The 18,707-nt window shown below is 38.9% G+C and overlaps 1 protein-coding gene across 2 annotated transcripts; it reads right to left on the minus strand.

Annotated features, from left to right (window-relative positions):
* Window positions 1–1,506: 1,506 nt before the first annotated feature.
* LOC104415228 (PH-interacting protein) lies at window positions 1,507–18,333 on the minus strand. Of its 2 annotated transcripts, XM_010026483.3 has the most exons (24): window positions 18,003–18,333; window positions 16,568–16,921; window positions 16,015–16,166; window positions 15,531–15,761; window positions 13,651–13,760; window positions 13,484–13,561; window positions 13,283–13,389; window positions 12,105–12,199; window positions 11,905–12,020; window positions 11,659–11,762; window positions 11,490–11,567; window positions 11,234–11,312; window positions 9,219–9,387; window positions 7,475–7,545; window positions 6,755–6,835; window positions 6,605–6,675; window positions 6,101–6,197; window positions 5,955–6,014; window positions 5,506–5,560; window positions 5,001–5,398; window positions 3,026–4,912; window positions 2,307–2,879; window positions 2,154–2,212; window positions 1,507–1,962 (listed from the first exon to the last, which is right to left on the minus strand). In XM_010026483.3, the coding sequence occupies exons 2-24, from the start codon at window positions 16,915–16,917 to the stop codon at window positions 1,767–1,769; spliced, it is 5,217 nt and encodes a 1,738-aa protein (XP_010024785.2). In that variant the 5' UTR covers window positions 16,918–16,921; window positions 18,003–18,333; the 3' UTR covers window positions 1,507–1,766. The 2 variants fall into 2 exon arrangements, with proteins under 2 accessions (XP_010024785.2, XP_039154682.1); XM_039298748.1 differs by lacking the exons at window positions 16,568–16,921; window positions 18,003–18,333 and having other exon boundaries at window positions 16,011–16,129.
* Window positions 18,334–18,707: the final 374 nt, after the last annotated feature.

Raw genomic sequence — 18,707 nt, forward strand, 5'->3', positions numbered from 1 at the left:
GAGTCACGACATTTGTTTTGAATTGCTTGGCTTTTGACTTCTTAAGCTCAAGCTTGGTTAATTAGGGAAATGAATGCTTGAGCTTGAGCTTGAGCTTGAGCTTGAGCTTGAGCTCGAAGATAATAATGAAATTTGAAGATAGCCTACAACTCATATAGGTTTTTAATGAAGTTGAGCTTGATTCTTCGTTTCAAGCTCGCTCCAAAAATAAAAAGTAATAATTTCACATCGTGTTAGCTCGAGCCTTAGTTCTTTCGCAGATTACGGTGTTAGTGTTAAATTGCGGAGAATTTGATTTCTTGAGATACGGCGGATGCAATGCCTGAGAGCCTGAGCTTGGTCTTGCTCACTTACAAAAGATATGCATTGAGGGCCGACCTTTGATCTCGACTTAATACCCCATATGCACGCACGATCTCCAGCTCGCTGATAGGTAAACAACTCGATTGCGATCTGCGTGGACCTTTAGTTATTCAGCAGGAGATCACTTAATATACAGCATTATGAGCAAGTTTAATTGAGCTTCCTCACTCGCTTATAAGGAGAATTACTTCAACGCAAACTTCCGATAATAAGTTACTACTCAATTAGGTTTGCTAGCAACTTGAGTAAAGTGCTGGGGAACTCATTTCATTGCGATTTGATCGTTAAGCCACTTGATTAGAGTAGTGAACTGTTTAGGGAGACCTCGATCGGATGAGACCGAGACTCGAACTTATCAACCGCATGTTGACTACATATCGAGTTTGTGCAGTCGACAAAGCTGTATTCTCAACTCTCAAGCTATCTACCCCAGGCCCCCAACTAGTTCATAATTATGCAACCTATGTAGATATGAACATAGTTTTCTAAGCTTGTCTTGTACAAGAATTTCAACACTCAAATGGTTCTTCACAAATGGAGGCACATATGTTCAGTTGGGATAACTGCCCCCCCTACTCAGAGAGATCTTAACGCTGTTTCGTTTTTGGCCAAAGAAAAGGCTCCATCCCTGTCGATCAGCTACAAATCTCTCTATCGTAAGTCGGCCAAAGGAGAAGTTGACATTCACGGGTTACAAACTGAATGCCAGAGCTCGATTGAACACACAGCCTTTTTTAAAGCAAAATATTTGAGGATGTATAGTATAAAGTTTGGTGGGGCAGCTCGCTCCTCTACTAATGAATGATAGCGCTGCGAGCAGATGGGGCATTCCAAGCATATGTTCGGACAACAATCAACTAATGCACGCGATTGGTCTATAGAGACGTCTTGACTTACGGTAGCCGAACGTCCAGTCTATGAATGGAGTATTCCCCCCTGGGCAAATAAATATAGATAGCATCACTATGGGCAGTCGCAAAGAAGCTCCACCAAGTCACTAACATGTTCGGTTCCAACCACAGGAAGGTCATTGAAATCAAGCGGCAATGCTAATGTCCGTATCTGAGTGGAACAACGAGAAATATGTTCTAACACTAGGCCTGTTATGGTTGACTAACTGCGGAGCAGAATCAATAAATGGTATGGTGAGAATTTTGCTTTTTATTGCTTTCAATGATCAAGTGTGCCTATACAAGAATGAATTTGTGGTGGAAATTCTCCACAATCAGCTCTTTTCTATTGATATCTCTCTCTAAAGCCCTGAAAAATCCTCGTATCCAAATGGGAGAAAAGGAACCCTTCAAATTGTCAGCTCCAAAAACTCTATCTACAGAAAGAAAAAGGACAGAAAAAGGCATTCATCGCAACTTCTCCACAGGCATTTTTCTCCAGAAAACTCCTAATCACAGAGAAGATAATGTCCGTGCAAACCACTCTGATAAGCGCCTCATTTTTGACGAGAGCTCTGGACTTTTCCCAAAGTAAGTTTCAGCATTTGATACCAGTACTCCAATATCATGCTTCACTGTCTCTATACTTCGATAGTAGTTGTTTTCTAACCTTGCTTTAATCAACTCAAGAGTCAATGGAACTGGGAACCTGCAAAATTATTAGACATGACTCAGTTCAGCAACGGCTCGAATTGTTGAATATCCAATTAATATTCAATTTAATGCCTTGGGATGGGGAACGGAAGATTCCAATATTTGGTTTCATAACTTCTAAATTGTCTCTTTGGAGAATCCACATAAGCAAGAATAGCATACCAGCTCAACAGAGAGCTCACATACCTGTTAATGAAACTTGATTTCTGAGAAACCTGGGTCAACTTCTGTATGCCATACCGGTCCTGAATGTTGACCACAAAAGAAATTAGTCTAAAGAAACATTTACATTATACGAATAAGCCAGCACATTTCTTATGCTTCCTGAAAATGCAATACCTGGTTATAGTTCCCTGACTTCTCTAGCTTGTTAATGGCTGAGAGAAGTTTATTTCTAATCTCATCATCAATACACAGCTGCTCCCATTGTGTATCAGTGTCAAAAAGCTCCCACGGACTGTGACGATGCTTCTCTCTGGGATCACTCTTGTACTGGATAGTGTACCTCTCCCATGGACTATCTGGAAATTCAGGAGATTTAGGGTTCACAGAGACAATCCGACCCTCCCACCAACTACCATCATCTTCACCATCATTTTTCCACCAGACTCTGCATTTGTCCCGGACTGTCCAATTTCTTTGCGTAGTAGCCTCAAACCGAGTTCTTTCTACAAGGAAGTCTGGGAAGCCAGTTGCTTCAGGAAGAGTTAATTTAAATGATTTACGAAACACACCGGAAGCGGGATCAATAAATCGAAGCATCATTCTGCAGCAGCTTTCCCCAGACCCTGGATAAATGGCATATTCAAGACTTTCTACTTTACAAAATTCCACTGGTCCAACGTTCCCCTTTATCACTGTCCAGGGGCCTCGTTCTTTGGAGCCACCACAATCAATAAATTCCTCATGCCCCTGAAAAGTTAAAGTTTAGTCATGGTACATACGGAAATTCATCACATACACATCCGCAAGAAATTAAATGGACAATGTATGATATAATACCGATGGTATTCCAACCCAAGAAAACAATCCCAAAAGGTAAATACAAATTCACATACTTGTCTCAAGTATACTACTTCATCCCCCTGCTGTGGAATGTAACGAGAACCATCTTCATGTGATGTCAACAACAACCATGAACCTTTCCTCGATGATTGAGTTGACTTTCTCTTTTCTATCGGAGGACTAGTGTCACGCAGGTGAAAACTTGCTCTCCTGTTTCTAGTAGACCTCAATCCAACTGTTGCCTTTGAACTTGACCCCCATTCTTCATGTGGAAGCTCGCATCTGCTAATGTGATTACTCTCAGAACCCTGTGATGGATCCTCTGATTCATGTTCACGATCCAACTCCATGTCTCCTATCCCAGTTTTTGCATCGCATTTTCGAAGACTCATCTTCAGTCCCATGGACTGAGTCTTATGCAATAAATCAGGCGATCCTCTTTGTAACTCAATTTGAGCATCAATATTATCAGTATTTGCATTTGAAGTACTTTCTCCTACTCCACTAGCTTCTCCTTCTAAATTAGTCCTAGTCCTAGTTGATTTCGACCTTCTATATACAGCACTGAAGATCCTGTTTGCATTCGAATGCAAGTTTGAGTTAGGAAGAGTTGAACCAGATATATCATTGTTATTGTCTGATCCTAGTAATCCATTATCTCCTTTTGCTAGACTGATTCTCTTGTTCTCGTTATGGGCAGGTACTTGTGCAATATCCTGTTCCATACACGAATGGTTCTCACAGGTTTCATCACGCAAACCACTTTTACAGTCATTAGTCAAGTTTCTCAGCTCTTGCTTCGTAGCATCAGCAGAGGCAGTCATAACTCCTGAACTATTTTTCACCTCACTGGAGAATGGTTTAAGGGGATCAATATCACAGAGCTGGTCAGCTCCCTCTACTGCAGGAGCAGGAGATCTATCCTCAGAAGGAACGCAAACCTCCTCAATTGAATCATCATCAACACTGCATTTAATCACTTTGGGGTGCTCCAGGTCATTTACTGCACCACCCAAATTCTCGCATGTTCCATTATCAAAGCTTCTCTGATTCATGCATGTAGCTTCTTCATTTGTTTTAGCCCTGTCATCCTGAACTTCTGAAAGTCTTTCGAGTTTTAATATTCCGTTCTCCTTATTTTCACTCCTGTCATGACCTTCCAACTGTGAACTAATCTGCCCACAGGGCACAGCTGATGCTATTTCTCCCAGTCTTGGTCGTTTCACTGAACGCGCTCTGGCACCTCCCCACTTAATTTTACCATTCTGATATGCAAGACCCAGCTTTATCTGATCAACATTACTCTCAATTTCTTTTCGTTCTTTCTCAACTGTTTTGCAACTGGTATTAGCAAACGACTGTGGATTGTGTTCATTTATACGAATGCTGCTCCCTTCAGTAATGTCTCGAGGAATCTCAGATGATGAACCGACAAAATTGCATCGGCTGTCAGATGTGTGTTCTCTTCTTGGGAAAGGAGCAAGCCTATTCGAATCGCGAACTGGCAATTTAAGAATCAATCTCCGCTTGTTCCCATCAGTAATAGGAGTATCATGATGTTCACGGTTGGCAGCCACTTCCCTGGACAAATCCTTATACACCTCCTTTCCTTTTGATAGTTTAATTTGCTCGTTTTGTAATGGTTCCTCAGAATCATCACTCTGAATGTCTGAATCTCGCTCGTTAGACTCACTGTCTGACACATCAGATTCGGATAGTTCTTCTTCTTCACCTGTAGATGCTCCAGTAATTCTAGAGAACAAAGAGAGAGCATTCCGAGCAGCAGCTCTTTGAGGTCTCAATGCCTTAGATTTGGAAGATTTTTTCTTTCTTGTACCATTCTTCTGTTTTCTTGATCGGTTACTTCTTAATGAATCACCCTCATGCTCATCCAAATTCCTCCTTTTAACGCGACGACCTGAGGATGTCATGATCTCTACCTGAGCTTAGACAAAAACTTTTAGTTACTTCTTAACAAATGAGGATGCAATTATGAAAAAGAAAATTAGATACTCTATAAAGACTTGCCTCTGGCTTTTGTTTTCTCCTTTTTGATCTGCGGATATCCTTATTAGAATCATCACCACCACTGTCTTCAGCACCACATTCAGAATTGTCAGAGGAGTCAAAATCTAAACTTCCCTGCTCCCCTCGTGACGAATATTCCTCAGTGATATTATACTCCGAATCATTATCATCACTTTGCACTGGATTTTCAGGCTCCCACTCCATGACATCCATAAATTCTGGGATGGGTTCAATTACTACATCCAGATCTGCCAAGGGGAGCATTTGAAAATCTGGGTCTAGACTTAGGTCTGGCCCAATGGCAAGTCTTAGAGAAGAGGGACGCCACTCGATGCCTAAAGCTCCAAGTCGGCGTTTCTGGTATCTGCTCTGGTAGGGTTCTTCATAAGGTGTCATACCTAGCATTTTGGACCACCAAAAATGTAAAGAGAACATGAGATTAAGATGGTACCATAACAACTGAAAATAAACATACAAAGCAACAAGCTGATAACTGAACACAAACCAGAATCACAGAGGAGATCCTGCATATTGCGTCGATAGGGAGCAAGCTGAGTTTCCTGAATTAAATATTAAGAAGAACCTCAGAAAGGAAACAGTCAGGATTTACACATGCTCATACCCACCTCATATTGCATTCTTATGTCAGAAAGGAGCAAACTGCAAAAATCAATGATGGAAGTACCTTTTGCATGTACAATAATGCACAAAATTGCCATAAATGGCGATCCGTACTTAAAACTAGAAAAAAGAGACTTTGCAAGAGCATGAAAATCCTCCTCCCATGCAAAAAATCATGCTGTAAGTGCCCATCTAAAATACGTTATACTTATGATATAAGAACCGAGGAGAATAGAGGATGTAAGAATTGCTTAGAGTGGTCCCAAAATCTCAGTAAACAGATGCTCTGAAACGAAAGATCAAGAAACATGAGAAGTTAACTGCTTAACCAACCTGATCAAGTACATTTCCATAGGTATCTTGAATAAGAGGCCGATAGTCCCCCAAGAAAAACTGTTTAGACATAAAAATATTACTCATAAATTGACTGCCGGATATATATCAAAACCATCCACTTGTTTCTCATACAAATCACAGACCTGATCATACTTGGCATCGTTCTGCGACTCACCCTGGCCAGTGCTTAATATATAAAGTTGACCAACATCATCTGAAAGAGTGATTGACGTCCCATCCCTGAGTGACACAAAAAAAAGGTTTTATGTCGAAGGAAATTGCCAGTTTAATTGAAATATGCATTGATATGCAAATGAGTTAGCCATCTAGTAAAATAAAATACGACTTATCATTGGAAGGCACTTGATTAGGTGCTTAATATACTCTGAAAATGTAAGAAAGAAGGCATTGCATAATTCAATGTGTTGCCATGCACAAGATCTCTATAAGGAAATATCTTGAAACATAGACTGCACATCTAGAAACGCCTACCAAAAGACCCAAGGGCACTGATTGGGAAAACACATAACCCTAAACACCAGAGCATGCATATACACAAACAAAATATACAAGTACAAATATTTGTAAGTTACCAACTCAAATAGACAAAGTAGTTCAAAATCTGATGCCGGTTGGGATGTACTTACGGAGAAAATTTGCCATCGACCAACTTGAAACGTGAAATTTCATATATCCGTATGGGTTTGCCTTCCCATATCTAAATGGAATAAAACAAAATAGTCAATTAGAAAGTAAATGAGGGAGACCCTACAGAGTCAGATGAAAGGAGGACTTACATCCCAAACTATCGTTTTGCCGTCATACCCTGCACTCATAGCTATCCTTGGATTGAAAGGATGAACATCAAGAACATATGTCTGACACAATTCAAGTAAACCAGTTAGGAGTAGCAACTTACAAAAGTACAACTACAATACGAGGGAAACAAACGAGTTGAGCCCCATAGAGTCTACAAAGAATTACGGAATTAGCATAGACTGCAGGAGTTCTATGAGAAAGCTACCAACTGATAAACTAGGGGGAGCAAGGTGATGAAGAAAACAAAAACAATAGTCAACAAGAATTATGGCACAATAAAGGTGAGGAAAAACAACATTGATCCAGAACAAGAAAAATAAGCAAGGATAAGCAACTGAATATTCTACTCTTGTGATCATGATATAAATGACCTGCATGCTTGCACCTACATCAATCTTATGGAAAACACAATTTAAAACAAATGGACCAAACAATGAAATGGGTTAACAATTTGCCCAAAGAGGAAAAAATGCATTATTTGGTAAAAAGAGAGAACCCTATCAAAGCAAATTTATAATCATCAACCAGCAATTACATCCAATAAATCGAGCATCCCTAATAAAAGATCACTCCACGAACATCTTACATCTGTTGAATGGAACATAGAGGAATCCAAAGCCCTCAAGCATCGCAAGCACAGGCAAACATATCTATACTTTCACACAAAAAGGTTCAAAAAATCGAGAGATCTAACTTACCGAATCAGTATGGCCAGTCAATGAATGTACTAAGCTACCATCAGATGCATTCCAAACGCATATTCTGCAATCTGCAACTTGTGAAATGTCTAATTAGTATTACAAAACTAATGACCAGAAAGCGCCAGAGAGAGAGAGAGAGAGAGAGACCAGGTCAGACAAGTTTCCCCAGGGAAACAAAAAGATCCAGAAGCCAGTTCAATGAAGTTAAAAGCATAAAAAGTGAAGACACATCAAACCCCACATAAGCCACGATGTCTTCCATCAAAAGAATCCACAGTAGAAGCATATTACTAACAGTTCATCCCATAAAATTAAAGATGCAATCAGCAAGAAAGTTTATGTCACTAAGCTCCCTTGCTAAAGACTTGTGAAATTAAGGACCACTTACAGCCTAGTAAGCAACATCTAGCACTGCAGTCAAGACTTCCTGCTAAATTTCCCATCTTAAAAAACAATCAACCATATGCAGTTGTCACTCAATATCTTTGTGGTACTGTCTCATCTCCAAAACACAACCAAGATACTTAACAAGATTCTCTGAGTAGAATTGAGTAGACAGAAAAGCTGCTGCTAATGCCAGATATCAATAACATAACTACCATGTGATCCTGCAAATAACCCTAACTATACTAACAAGAGCTCTTAAGGCATACACTCTATTTTGGAAGATATTAGACAAGTTTCAGAGAAATAGCAACAAAAGGGAAAGTAATTGGCCATAATTTTTTGCTCCACCTAATTTTCACTGAAATGGAATCTTTTATGCGAAGCTCTTTCAGAGATTATCTTGCAATCCTTTAGGAAGCTTAAGTAATTCCCACATGTACAGCTAAAATGTACTTCCCTATACCAAGACCAAAAGTCGTTACACTTGTTCATGGACCTACCATGAGCAAATTAATCTGTCTTGACACCTTAAAATTTCCATTCTCTTCCTATTGCGATATTTTAAGTCCGCTCTAGTTGTGAATTAAAAAAGACAAACGTCAGTGAGATCTCACCAGCATTTCGAACTAATCCAACCACTCAATCAACACTAATCGCAAAAATGAGACTATTCATATTCCACTTCAAGGAAGCTACACTGAAAACCACTTTTTACATTGGATAGTTTGTTAAAACTAGTAGACCCTCTTTTTCCGTAAATTTTCATAGGCATGATACACCTTTGGCACCTTACTTTTCCTTATTTAGCTATCAAGGAAAGGAAGAAGAACCTCATGACCCTTTCCAGATGGTTAATTAATTTAACGTGCAAAAAGGATAACCTGCATATAAGTTTTTCATAGTAAACCACTGACAATAGATGTGAAAAGTGTGAAAAGAAATAAAAAAAAATAGCAACATCCTGGCAAAAATCAGGAGAAAGGATGTTAAGAACGCGATATTAGCACTTAGGCAACCTTGAGATAACTAAGCAGTACATGAATTGAATATTCACCGACTTCAAGTTCCAAGAAAAGTTCTCTCTCAAAGACAGCCCTCCAAGAATATGAATGGCAGTTGAAATGCACAGAAAAATAAAAAATATGAAATCACCAAACTTTTTATTAAAGTGCCAAGGAAATAAACTATAAATTCTGGCAAAAAAAGCAGGCAACGAGAATAGAGAACATGGGACCAACGGTAGGACTATTGGACAAGTCAGAACTTAGAATTCCACTAAGAAACACGTGCACACGTGTTCAATTGCCCTTAATAATATTCCAAAATTTTGAAGATGAATAGATTAAAGGGATACCCATAATAGCAGCAAGAACAAATCGATTGTCCAGGCTCCATATAATCATATTGACACCACGTGGGGTTGGAAGAATTCTCTGTCTTGGACCCCCTCGTGAAGGTTGAGGCGGCATCGGTGGAGGAGGAACCTTGAGATGATATGCTCGACACCAGCGGCCAACTCTTCCCTGCAATAAGATGCTTAACATTATTACCTTTCATGTTGAACAAGTCATATAGATGCTCATTTGAGGTTACTCTTTGAGAGATAAACCATGACCATATCCTATTGTCTGAGGCTAAAACTTCATTTCACTGTTTCCATTATAGCTATTTAAGGACTCTGTAGATAAGAATTCTAGCACATCCAAAATGTACAAGAGTAGAAAGAAAGAAAAACAAAACAAGAAAAAAGAAAAATGTAAATTATTAATAGCTATTTTAACTGAAAGCTAACAAAAGCAATCTATTCTCATGTCAGAAAAAAGAGACTAAAAACTCTCTTCACTCTTCAAGTATGGGGTTCACTTATATTCTATCGTTCCATTAATTTCTGTCAATGATTTGAGTAGACCATGAAATGTGCCAGATTCAGGTAAGTTTTCCCAAAACTAATCAAAGGAACCTGATAATTCAATGTTTAATATGTCATAAAGATTTTCAGTCTTTCTTGAATTCTTGGAGATGATTTTCTTCATTCTTCTATTTTCATATCCACACAGGTAATTGTTTGGAAAAAAAGGAAAGTTAGATGAACACATAGTGGTCACCAGTCACTGCAGTGGGCCGCTGCATGGGCATTTAACAGTCAGAAATGCTACCATCATGGTGAAAGTGAAACAGACATGTAAATTGCTACAATAAACGGAAGTTTCAGTTCAGGGTTAACTTGAAAAAAACTGTAACATTTGAGATACTTCCAGGTAATTATCCTATATTTTTTCACATTACAGGAATCTCCGAGAAGTTCGTCGACTAGAAAGATATTTGGCTCACTTAACGTTTATTTTTTTTGTTTGATTTATTATATTTATAATTTTGCTTGCTTAAAGTTTCATTATTTGGTTTTTATTTTATTTTTTATATCTTTGAAGTCTTTGTCTGCTAGAGTCTTCACTTGTAGACAGGCTGACACTCCCGGCAATGCTAATGATTAAAGTTGACACATAAAAAAATAAAATAAAATAAAATAATAAAGAGGAATGAACTCCTGGTAATGTTAATGAATCAACTTCTCTAGTTGACAGAAAAAAATGAAGACGGATAAACTCCTGGCAGTGCTAATGAATCCACCTTTCTAGTTGACAGATAAAAAAAAAAGAACAAAGGGGAATGAAGGGCAATTCATCGATCAACTCTCTCTCTTGGCAGATAAGTGAAAGTAACCTCATTATATACCATTTCTTCTCCAAGAGCCCCACGTTCAGATATTTTTGTTGCCGATAAATTTTAGAGGAATTTATGCACGGCATGGAAAACTGGAACAATCAATGACCGTCTATTCAATGCACAAGTTTGTCTGAACAAGATTTGATGAGAACCCACTCATTTTAGTTGTCAGTTGGGTCAAAGTAGGCTCTGAAAGGGAGAGATCTTCTAAATGGGAAGTGTTTCGCAGATATACAGAGAAAAAGAAAGTTACCGAACCAATGCCCCTATCCTTTTGTCAGATTTTCTAAAGTGGGATTAAGAGGAGGGACCTTTAAAGGGAGTTGATTCTGCAGTGGCAACTTCCATAAACAGATGAAGGGGTACTTTTTCTCTGAGATAGTGATTACATATATGGTAACGTGCACACCCAGTTAAATATTTTCATGACGTCACCCGCAGAATGACTTTCCATGGAAACCTTTTTGTGAATGTTTGATCGTGGGTTGCCTCATGAATGACAGAATTATTCAAGAAAAGGGAAAAGACCAGCAATATGACATCAGAAAGACAATGATGAGTCTATCATATAAGAGATACGTAACTCAAGCGAACTTTACTTAAGGAATACAAAAGGTAACCCAAGTACCTGAAATAAACACTTACATGTGATCTCCGTGACCTTGGGGTCCAAATAATTGCACTGCCATCACGAGAGCAAGTGACGATGTTGTCGTGACTATACCTAAAAGCAAATGTAGAAGGTGAGGATGACTAAGACAGCATATCAGAAGATCACAAGACAAGATGATTAATGATTATTCTCTCAATGTCATCTAAACCTTCTTCTAATAAAGGGAAATGAAATTATAGATGGAAAGGGCACGATGCATATAGCACAGTTCAAAAGTAATTTACTCACCAAGAGTTTTTAAATTTGGAAACACTCTCTTCTTTTAAAGTGTCAGTCACGGAAAATCTCGATGCTGCAGCACAGCCACTGAAAGATAAGGCAATATCTTACATCAGAAGCAACATTCTTTCCAATATTAACTTGATTAAAGATCAAAACAAAACATAAGCCACACAACCTAAATTGCACATAATTGACATCATTCTCATGGCCAGACAACACGTCCATCTCATAATTTGGCTGATCAGACTCATCTTTGTTGGGCTTACAAGCATTCCAAACCTGCAGTTTACTTCTGTTAAATAATAGTTATCTGCATATGGAGGTTCAAAGTGATAAACAGGAAAATAGTATGGCAATCTCATTGATAAAGCATCCATAAGAAATATGCACAAATGACCAATCCAGAGATATTTGAATATACCCTTGCAAGATTATCTGAACTCCCAGTAACAAATACAGTTCCGTTCGCATTGAAAGCACAGCAGAATATTTGATGATTTTGGGTCACAGCATTTGACACAGGAGCTCCATTCCTTCCTGCAAATTTCTCATGGAAAACCCACGTAAGCTACCAACACCAACAAACCAGTTGCCTGAAATAGCACAAAAAGGGCTAAATACCAGCTACAGTATCTGGAGGCTTTGGAACAAATATCCTTGGACTAAATTGGGAATTTCTTGCATCCCACAGCCTGCATGTTCCATCATCAGACGACCTACAGGGGAAAACCACACCAACTGTGAGCAAATCACAAAATGCATGAATTCATCTCCGATTTATCCAAGAGACGTGTAAATCATCATCAAATTTAAATAATGAGTGGTGCTACAAATATAATTGACAGAAGAGAAGACAACCTGGCATAATTTCATGTTACAATAGAGACCTCATCCAGAATAGATGAATCCCAAATTGAATCGAAGACAAGCAACTTAGGATGATCTAAAAGAAAAAATAATGAGAAGAGAATAGAGGAGAACATATACTACAACCTATCATCCCATGTAAAATGAAGGGTGATCTAAAAGCAAAATCAGTGAAATACTTTACGGCAGCACTCCAGAATGGGAAAAAAATGACAAATTGTTCAACATAATCTTCAACTGGAAGAATACTAGAAGAAAGAACAAGAAGCACATAAAAAGTTAAAACCAAAAGGTCACTAGTACTAAGAGAACAGTTCCAAAGAAGTAAATCAAATTCTGAAGTTCATCAAAACTCAGAGTTGAACCGCATCTACAACAAGCAACAAATAATTCTACTCTCAGTAAACAAACAAATATCCAAGCGAAGCAATGGATTGAAGAGAGAAAAAGAGAAGGAAGATACAAATCTGGCAAAATTAATCAGGCACAACCTGACAAGAAAGAAACAATCTTCAGTCACATCAGCAAAAATCAATAAAGGATCCTTAGATTGCTATCTAATTGGGTGTCCATGACACATGTCTATTAAAATTGTCAGTGGCAGTAACAACACGAAAAAGCATTTGCTTGGGAAAAAACTAAAAAAGGGGAGGTACTATCAATCTGTCACATGAATTTGCATTAAAGTTCTAGGAATGTTCAGCAGACACACTTAATCTCAAATGGACTGCAAGTCATAACTATAATGTACTGAAGAGAAGAGAATCACTAACACATAGAGGATATAACAGATCAATTCAGATTACTGAGCAACTTTATCTAGCAAAGCACACCAACAAGCTGTAAAACAGACATGCTGTCATGATCTGAACATATGAGCTGTGAATGCTAAAAGTGACGGGGGAAAGAAAAGAAACAGATATCAGTCTTACGACAGTAGCTGGTATACAGAAGCAGGTCTTGGACTAAAAGTAATGGCAGTAACCGCTCCAGTATGGCCCCTTAGAACTGAAATTGGAAGCCCGTCGGCAAGGCGCCACTGTGGGAGTATAACAGAAAGGTTAATCGTTCTTCTGGCACCAATATGAAATAGCACAAGTAAATATTTTTATTTGGATACAAAGGAAGCTTACAACACGGATGATACAGTCATTTGAAGAAGATGCCACCAAGGCATTGTTGGAACTCACAGCTAAGTCAGTTATGTCACCCTTGGATAACAGTAAATGTAGTACATAAGAATGCGAAATGGGAATTCAATTGCAAATGGTAAGCTCAGATCATGAAGCAAAAAACTCACTTCATGCCCACGACAACTTGCAAGGCAATATGCAGTTTCCATTGACCAGATTTTTACAAGTCGATCATCTGACCCAGTTATAACATATCTCCCAGTGCGATCAAATATTGCTGCAAGATTTGCATCAGAAGTGACATTTTTAATGATAGGATACATTTTCTGATTACACATAACGCACAATTAACAGATGCCCAAATTATATCTTATACAAATAAGAAGTATAGAGAGAGACATGCACAATGATATAACAGGCACCAAGACCTTTCGCTGTACGGCAATGCAATCAATACCTCAGAGCACAAATATTCACCAATAGCAAGACTATATTGAAAAGCTGTAAGTGTCAAACTCAGTAACTAGTTCACGGTATATTCTTTTCATGAAAGAACAAAAACCACGCAATGTCGACCTTTTCTGTCACTTGGATTACCAAAACTTCTTCAGCACGTATATTACAGGATTGGCATCATTTCTCATAGAAGATAACATAGGAAGTACTTAGTCTTCAATTTGGCAGGTCAAATAAAGTCCACAGAAAAGGGAGACTTGCATTCACACCACCAAGTCTTAAGGCAACCACAGATCAAATCTTCATACAAGAAGTGCTAGCTTAGTGTGATTTTTAAAGATTAATTGCAGAAGTACAAAAAAAATGAACATGTGGAACAGCTAGGACCTGTGCCGTGAAAGGTCAAAAACAAACTTTTTCTTAATCAGTAAGATAAAAAAAAAAGCACCAAGAGGGTGACTCCCAATATACAGTGTTATCCAAAAAAGAATAAAGCCCACTAAGTCTAGTGCGTCATTTACATCAAGATTTGGCTCTTGGTGAACTGGGAAAACCAAATTTAAAACGGAAAATTTTGATTTTTACATTTAATTTAGTTGAGATCATAATTTAATTTGGTTTCTAACCTGTCATATTACTCACTACGCTTGACTACACATTCACAAATGACAGTCTGTGGTTAAACTATCAAGTTTGCAACAATTCTCATTTACCGTATAGCAGTTTAACATCAAATCTAATTTGGTATTTATTTTAAGTTTGCTTCCTATCGTGAAAACATATCCTTTTTCTTCAGTTAAGTTGCCACGACTTATTAAGCATTTACGCAATATAATTTAGCAAAACGTGCCAATATATTCTTTTGAGCTATCTAATAAGGTGATTTTCATTTTAGTTTTCTCACATTTCTTAGCACCCTCAACATCTCTTTTTGAGAACACAGATTTTTTTTAATTACACTTCTCCTTCTTGCTATTCATTCTCGATTGAGATTATTCTTAGTGATTTAATTTTCATTTGCTTAATGATTTTATAATCATAATAGTTGGAATCCTTTAATGTTTAGAATATACTGTTATGACATGACTCAACAATAGAAGAAATTCAACATTTACTTTTGTCATAGTGGTTGCAACTTGATTATTGAAACAGTTTTAATCATTCAATGAGGAATTTATTTATCTTTGTCATGGCGGCCCTAATTTTTATGATTTAGTAATCATAATATTTTTAATCATTTAAGTGTTTTTCCCTTAATAGGATTTCTATTGTTGAAAACAATTCTTTGTTCATCCTATTGTCTTTTTGAGATGTCTGTTGGAGAGATTTATTTTGGACAAAAGGTGCTGCTTTAGTCAAGCCAAAATGAGTACCTATTCTTCAACCTAAGGACCTGTTGAAAAGTAACTGTACGCCTAACTGTTCAAGCAAAGGATTGATACTCTTGATAATATCACAAGGATTTAGTTAAAACATACGAAGCAACAATCAATCACTTCATACTTATAGGTTTTGCTGAGACAATCCATACTATTGATTGACTGCATAATTCTAGATAATAATGATGATTATTCTTAATAAGAAATCCTACCGCAATATACAGCATTTCGGTGTCCCCGAATCTTCTTAATGTTCTGCATCTTCTGAACCATTGTTGAAGGTTTAGCAATTGCATAACATGCAGCGCGGACGGATGGTGAACGATGATGCCGACTGAAACCACCCCCAATTTCCCTCAAGCTTAATCCACGAACCTGATCAGCCTGTTTATGAGGCCATCGCATGTAAGGAGGCGGATGCTTGATATCATCATCACTCTCCTCTGAATGGAAAAGCATGAGGAACTTTGCATAAGATGAGTGTTTTGACTTGGTTTAAAGCGAAAGATATCCTAAAACAATGACAAAGAAAGAAGCAAGTACATACTGCTTCCTGGGGCCACTATATGATCCACATACAAAATAAGTGAAATCTCGATGCAGGAAAAGTCAACTAACATAGGATTAGAATGGCCGCCAAAAATAACATAGGATTCAATTACTTGTGATGCCCAAATTCTAAATAAAGTCACCTACTCAATAAGGAAAATGAACCCCTTCCTAACAGAGTAGGCACATCGGCTGCAGTTGGAGCCCGTCCACTGTCCACACCTTCTGATAGAGAAGCTGTACTTACTAATAATTGCTTTAAAAGCTTCACCAAGTGATCATTTGCTATGTGAGGATACCTACAAAACATAGAATGGTAAAGTGCAGTGTCATCATTGTGATCCTGTCATCATGTGAACATGAAGGATTTATTTTTTGATAGCTAAAAGAAAGATTATTGTAGGGCTCCAAGGGGGTGCAAACCCATATCCCAAAATAGTTCAGTTACAAGCCAAATCATCTAAGTGTCAATTAAAGCATTTACATCCCCACACAACTTTTCCACTACACCCATGGTATAAGACTTTCAACTAACTTTAAATAATTACAAAAACTGAATGATTTACGTCGACCAAAAGATTTAGTTTATCCATTTACATTGTAGCTTGGAGTATATTAGTCAAGTTCCCTGTTTACACCATTGAGTATTGAGAAAGTACTGTCCATAAGTGGCCTATAGTAAGCAAAAGGCATCACATACCTCTCTATCAAATTATTGTAGCTTAACGGTAATGACATGCCATCATCATTCTCATCACCACTGGGACTCCCAGTCCTTGAATACCATGAATGATATCTTCTAGGTAAGAGTTGGTGTTCAAGTAGCTCATTCCAAAACTGTCCATAAGTTCTGTGGCATGGTCCAGCTGACAGGAAATGCATAATTAAAAAGTAAACCTCCTTGAGGTCAACATCCATGTCTCTTTCCATTTTCTTCTGTTGATCTGGATCTGTAACCTGAGCATTCATGTTTACTCTACCGGAGAAACTCAAAGGTTTCATACCAGCAGAAGAAGCATCACAAGGAGGAACATACTTTCGAAGAGCCATAGTTCTGTTCATCAAGAAATTATAATGCTTTAAGACAAAATTCCATAGAGACCGTCACATATAGCAAAAAGTAATACAAGCTGAGGTAAGATATGCAGATTCTCCAGTGCCAAACCGATCTAACATGATAAAGAACAAAACATTCATACAAAGGAGAAATTTCCCTACGATTTGTAAACAGAAGTAAGCCACAAGGCCCTAGGCCAACCAACTATATTTCCTTTAACATGTAATTCAAGGGAAGAAAGAGCCTCTAACTCTAAGTAGAGAAGCCTTTAAACCACAGTCCAGAGTTGTTTGCTCAATTACAAATGGTGCAGCACTTATTATCCTCACTCGTGAGTCGCACCACCGTGAACTCAACCCAGGGGCAGACGACATTAATTATGAACACGAGCATTTCATCACACACAAGAATGAGTTAGTAGCAACTAAACAATCCACACAGCATAGCTAATGAACGAACTGACTCGTCCTGTCCTGTCCTTTTACCCATTTCCACTCAAAACCTACAGCCTTCTGAATCCCAGGCCTAACCGAAGGCAGATAACAACTTAGACTTCCGTTTCTTCATAGCCCTAAGCTAACTAAGCTAAGCCGACATGCTTACCAAGAGAAATCAATCCTCAAAAGCAGACAATCAATTTCGCAGATGCAATCGCAGCTGCGCGAGCCCACAAAATCACAGGGGAAAAGTCAACCAAAATTAACAAAACATAACCCCCAACAATCAGAATCAACAAGGGAAAACCACTAGGCTAAAAGCATCACCTTCTACATTCCGAAACATCAGAAATTCAACCACAGATGCAGACAGTCCGCAGGCAAACACTCCCTCCTAAACCCCATATCAAAACCTTCGCGAAAATCCATAATGCATGCCCTGCCACCAAAACCTAACAATCAACACCGCCACCCCCCACGCCACCGAACCGATGAAATCGAGACTCCGCCACGAAACCACCGCGACAACCGAATCAAAAGCCACAATCGACACCGCGAACCAGAGCCGCCCCTCATCAATAATGCCCCGAACGATTGCACCGGAGAAAACATACAGAATGCGCGCGCGGCGAAACGCGTACCTGCAACGGAGCTCCTCGCGGGGAAGCCGCGGCGAATCGGGAGCCCGAAAGCCCCCGCGCAATCACGGGAGCGGAGCGGCGGGGAGATCCCCAACGAGTCCGCCGGCTTCGGGCATGGAGGAGGAGGAGAAGAAAGGAGATTCCCGATTTCACTCGAAAGGAGCGGAGGAAGACGGCCGGCGGCGGCGGCCGGGAGGCGCGCGCGACGAGCGAGGAGATTCGCGATTTTTCGCTCTGCACTGCTTCGTCTGGTGTGGAGAGGAGTGGAATTTTCTCATGAGAGCGACGAAGCAGGAAAAGCAGGAGAAGCAGGCGAAGAAGAGAAAGGACGAACGAGGTTCCAAGGGGGAGGCCGCATTTTTATATCTTCACGCCGCTCTAGACAGTAGACACGAAGGAATATTATTATTATTATTATTATTATCTATTATTAATTAAAAAGGAAAATAAAGTGAGATATATATGTTGGCTTGAAGTTGAAAAGAATAAAAAGTGGAAAGCGATTAATGGGGAAAAAATCTCGAAGGAAAGACCCCTGGAGAAGGATATCCTTCTCAAAATACCCCCCCAATTTTGGGGTTTGTATCGAATTAACCCCCAAGTTGGTGATTTTGCCTGAATTGGCCGGCCTCCCATCCCTCGGGCCCCATAAAAAAATTTCGGAGGACAACGACCGCATCTGTGTCATGTGCCGTATTTCCAGAA

Source organism: Eucalyptus grandis, chromosome 8 (assembly GCF_016545825.1).
Source record: "Eucalyptus grandis isolate ANBG69807.140 chromosome 8, ASM1654582v1, whole genome shotgun sequence".
NCBI classification, from domain to species: Eukaryota; Viridiplantae; Streptophyta; class Magnoliopsida; order Myrtales; family Myrtaceae; genus Eucalyptus; species Eucalyptus grandis.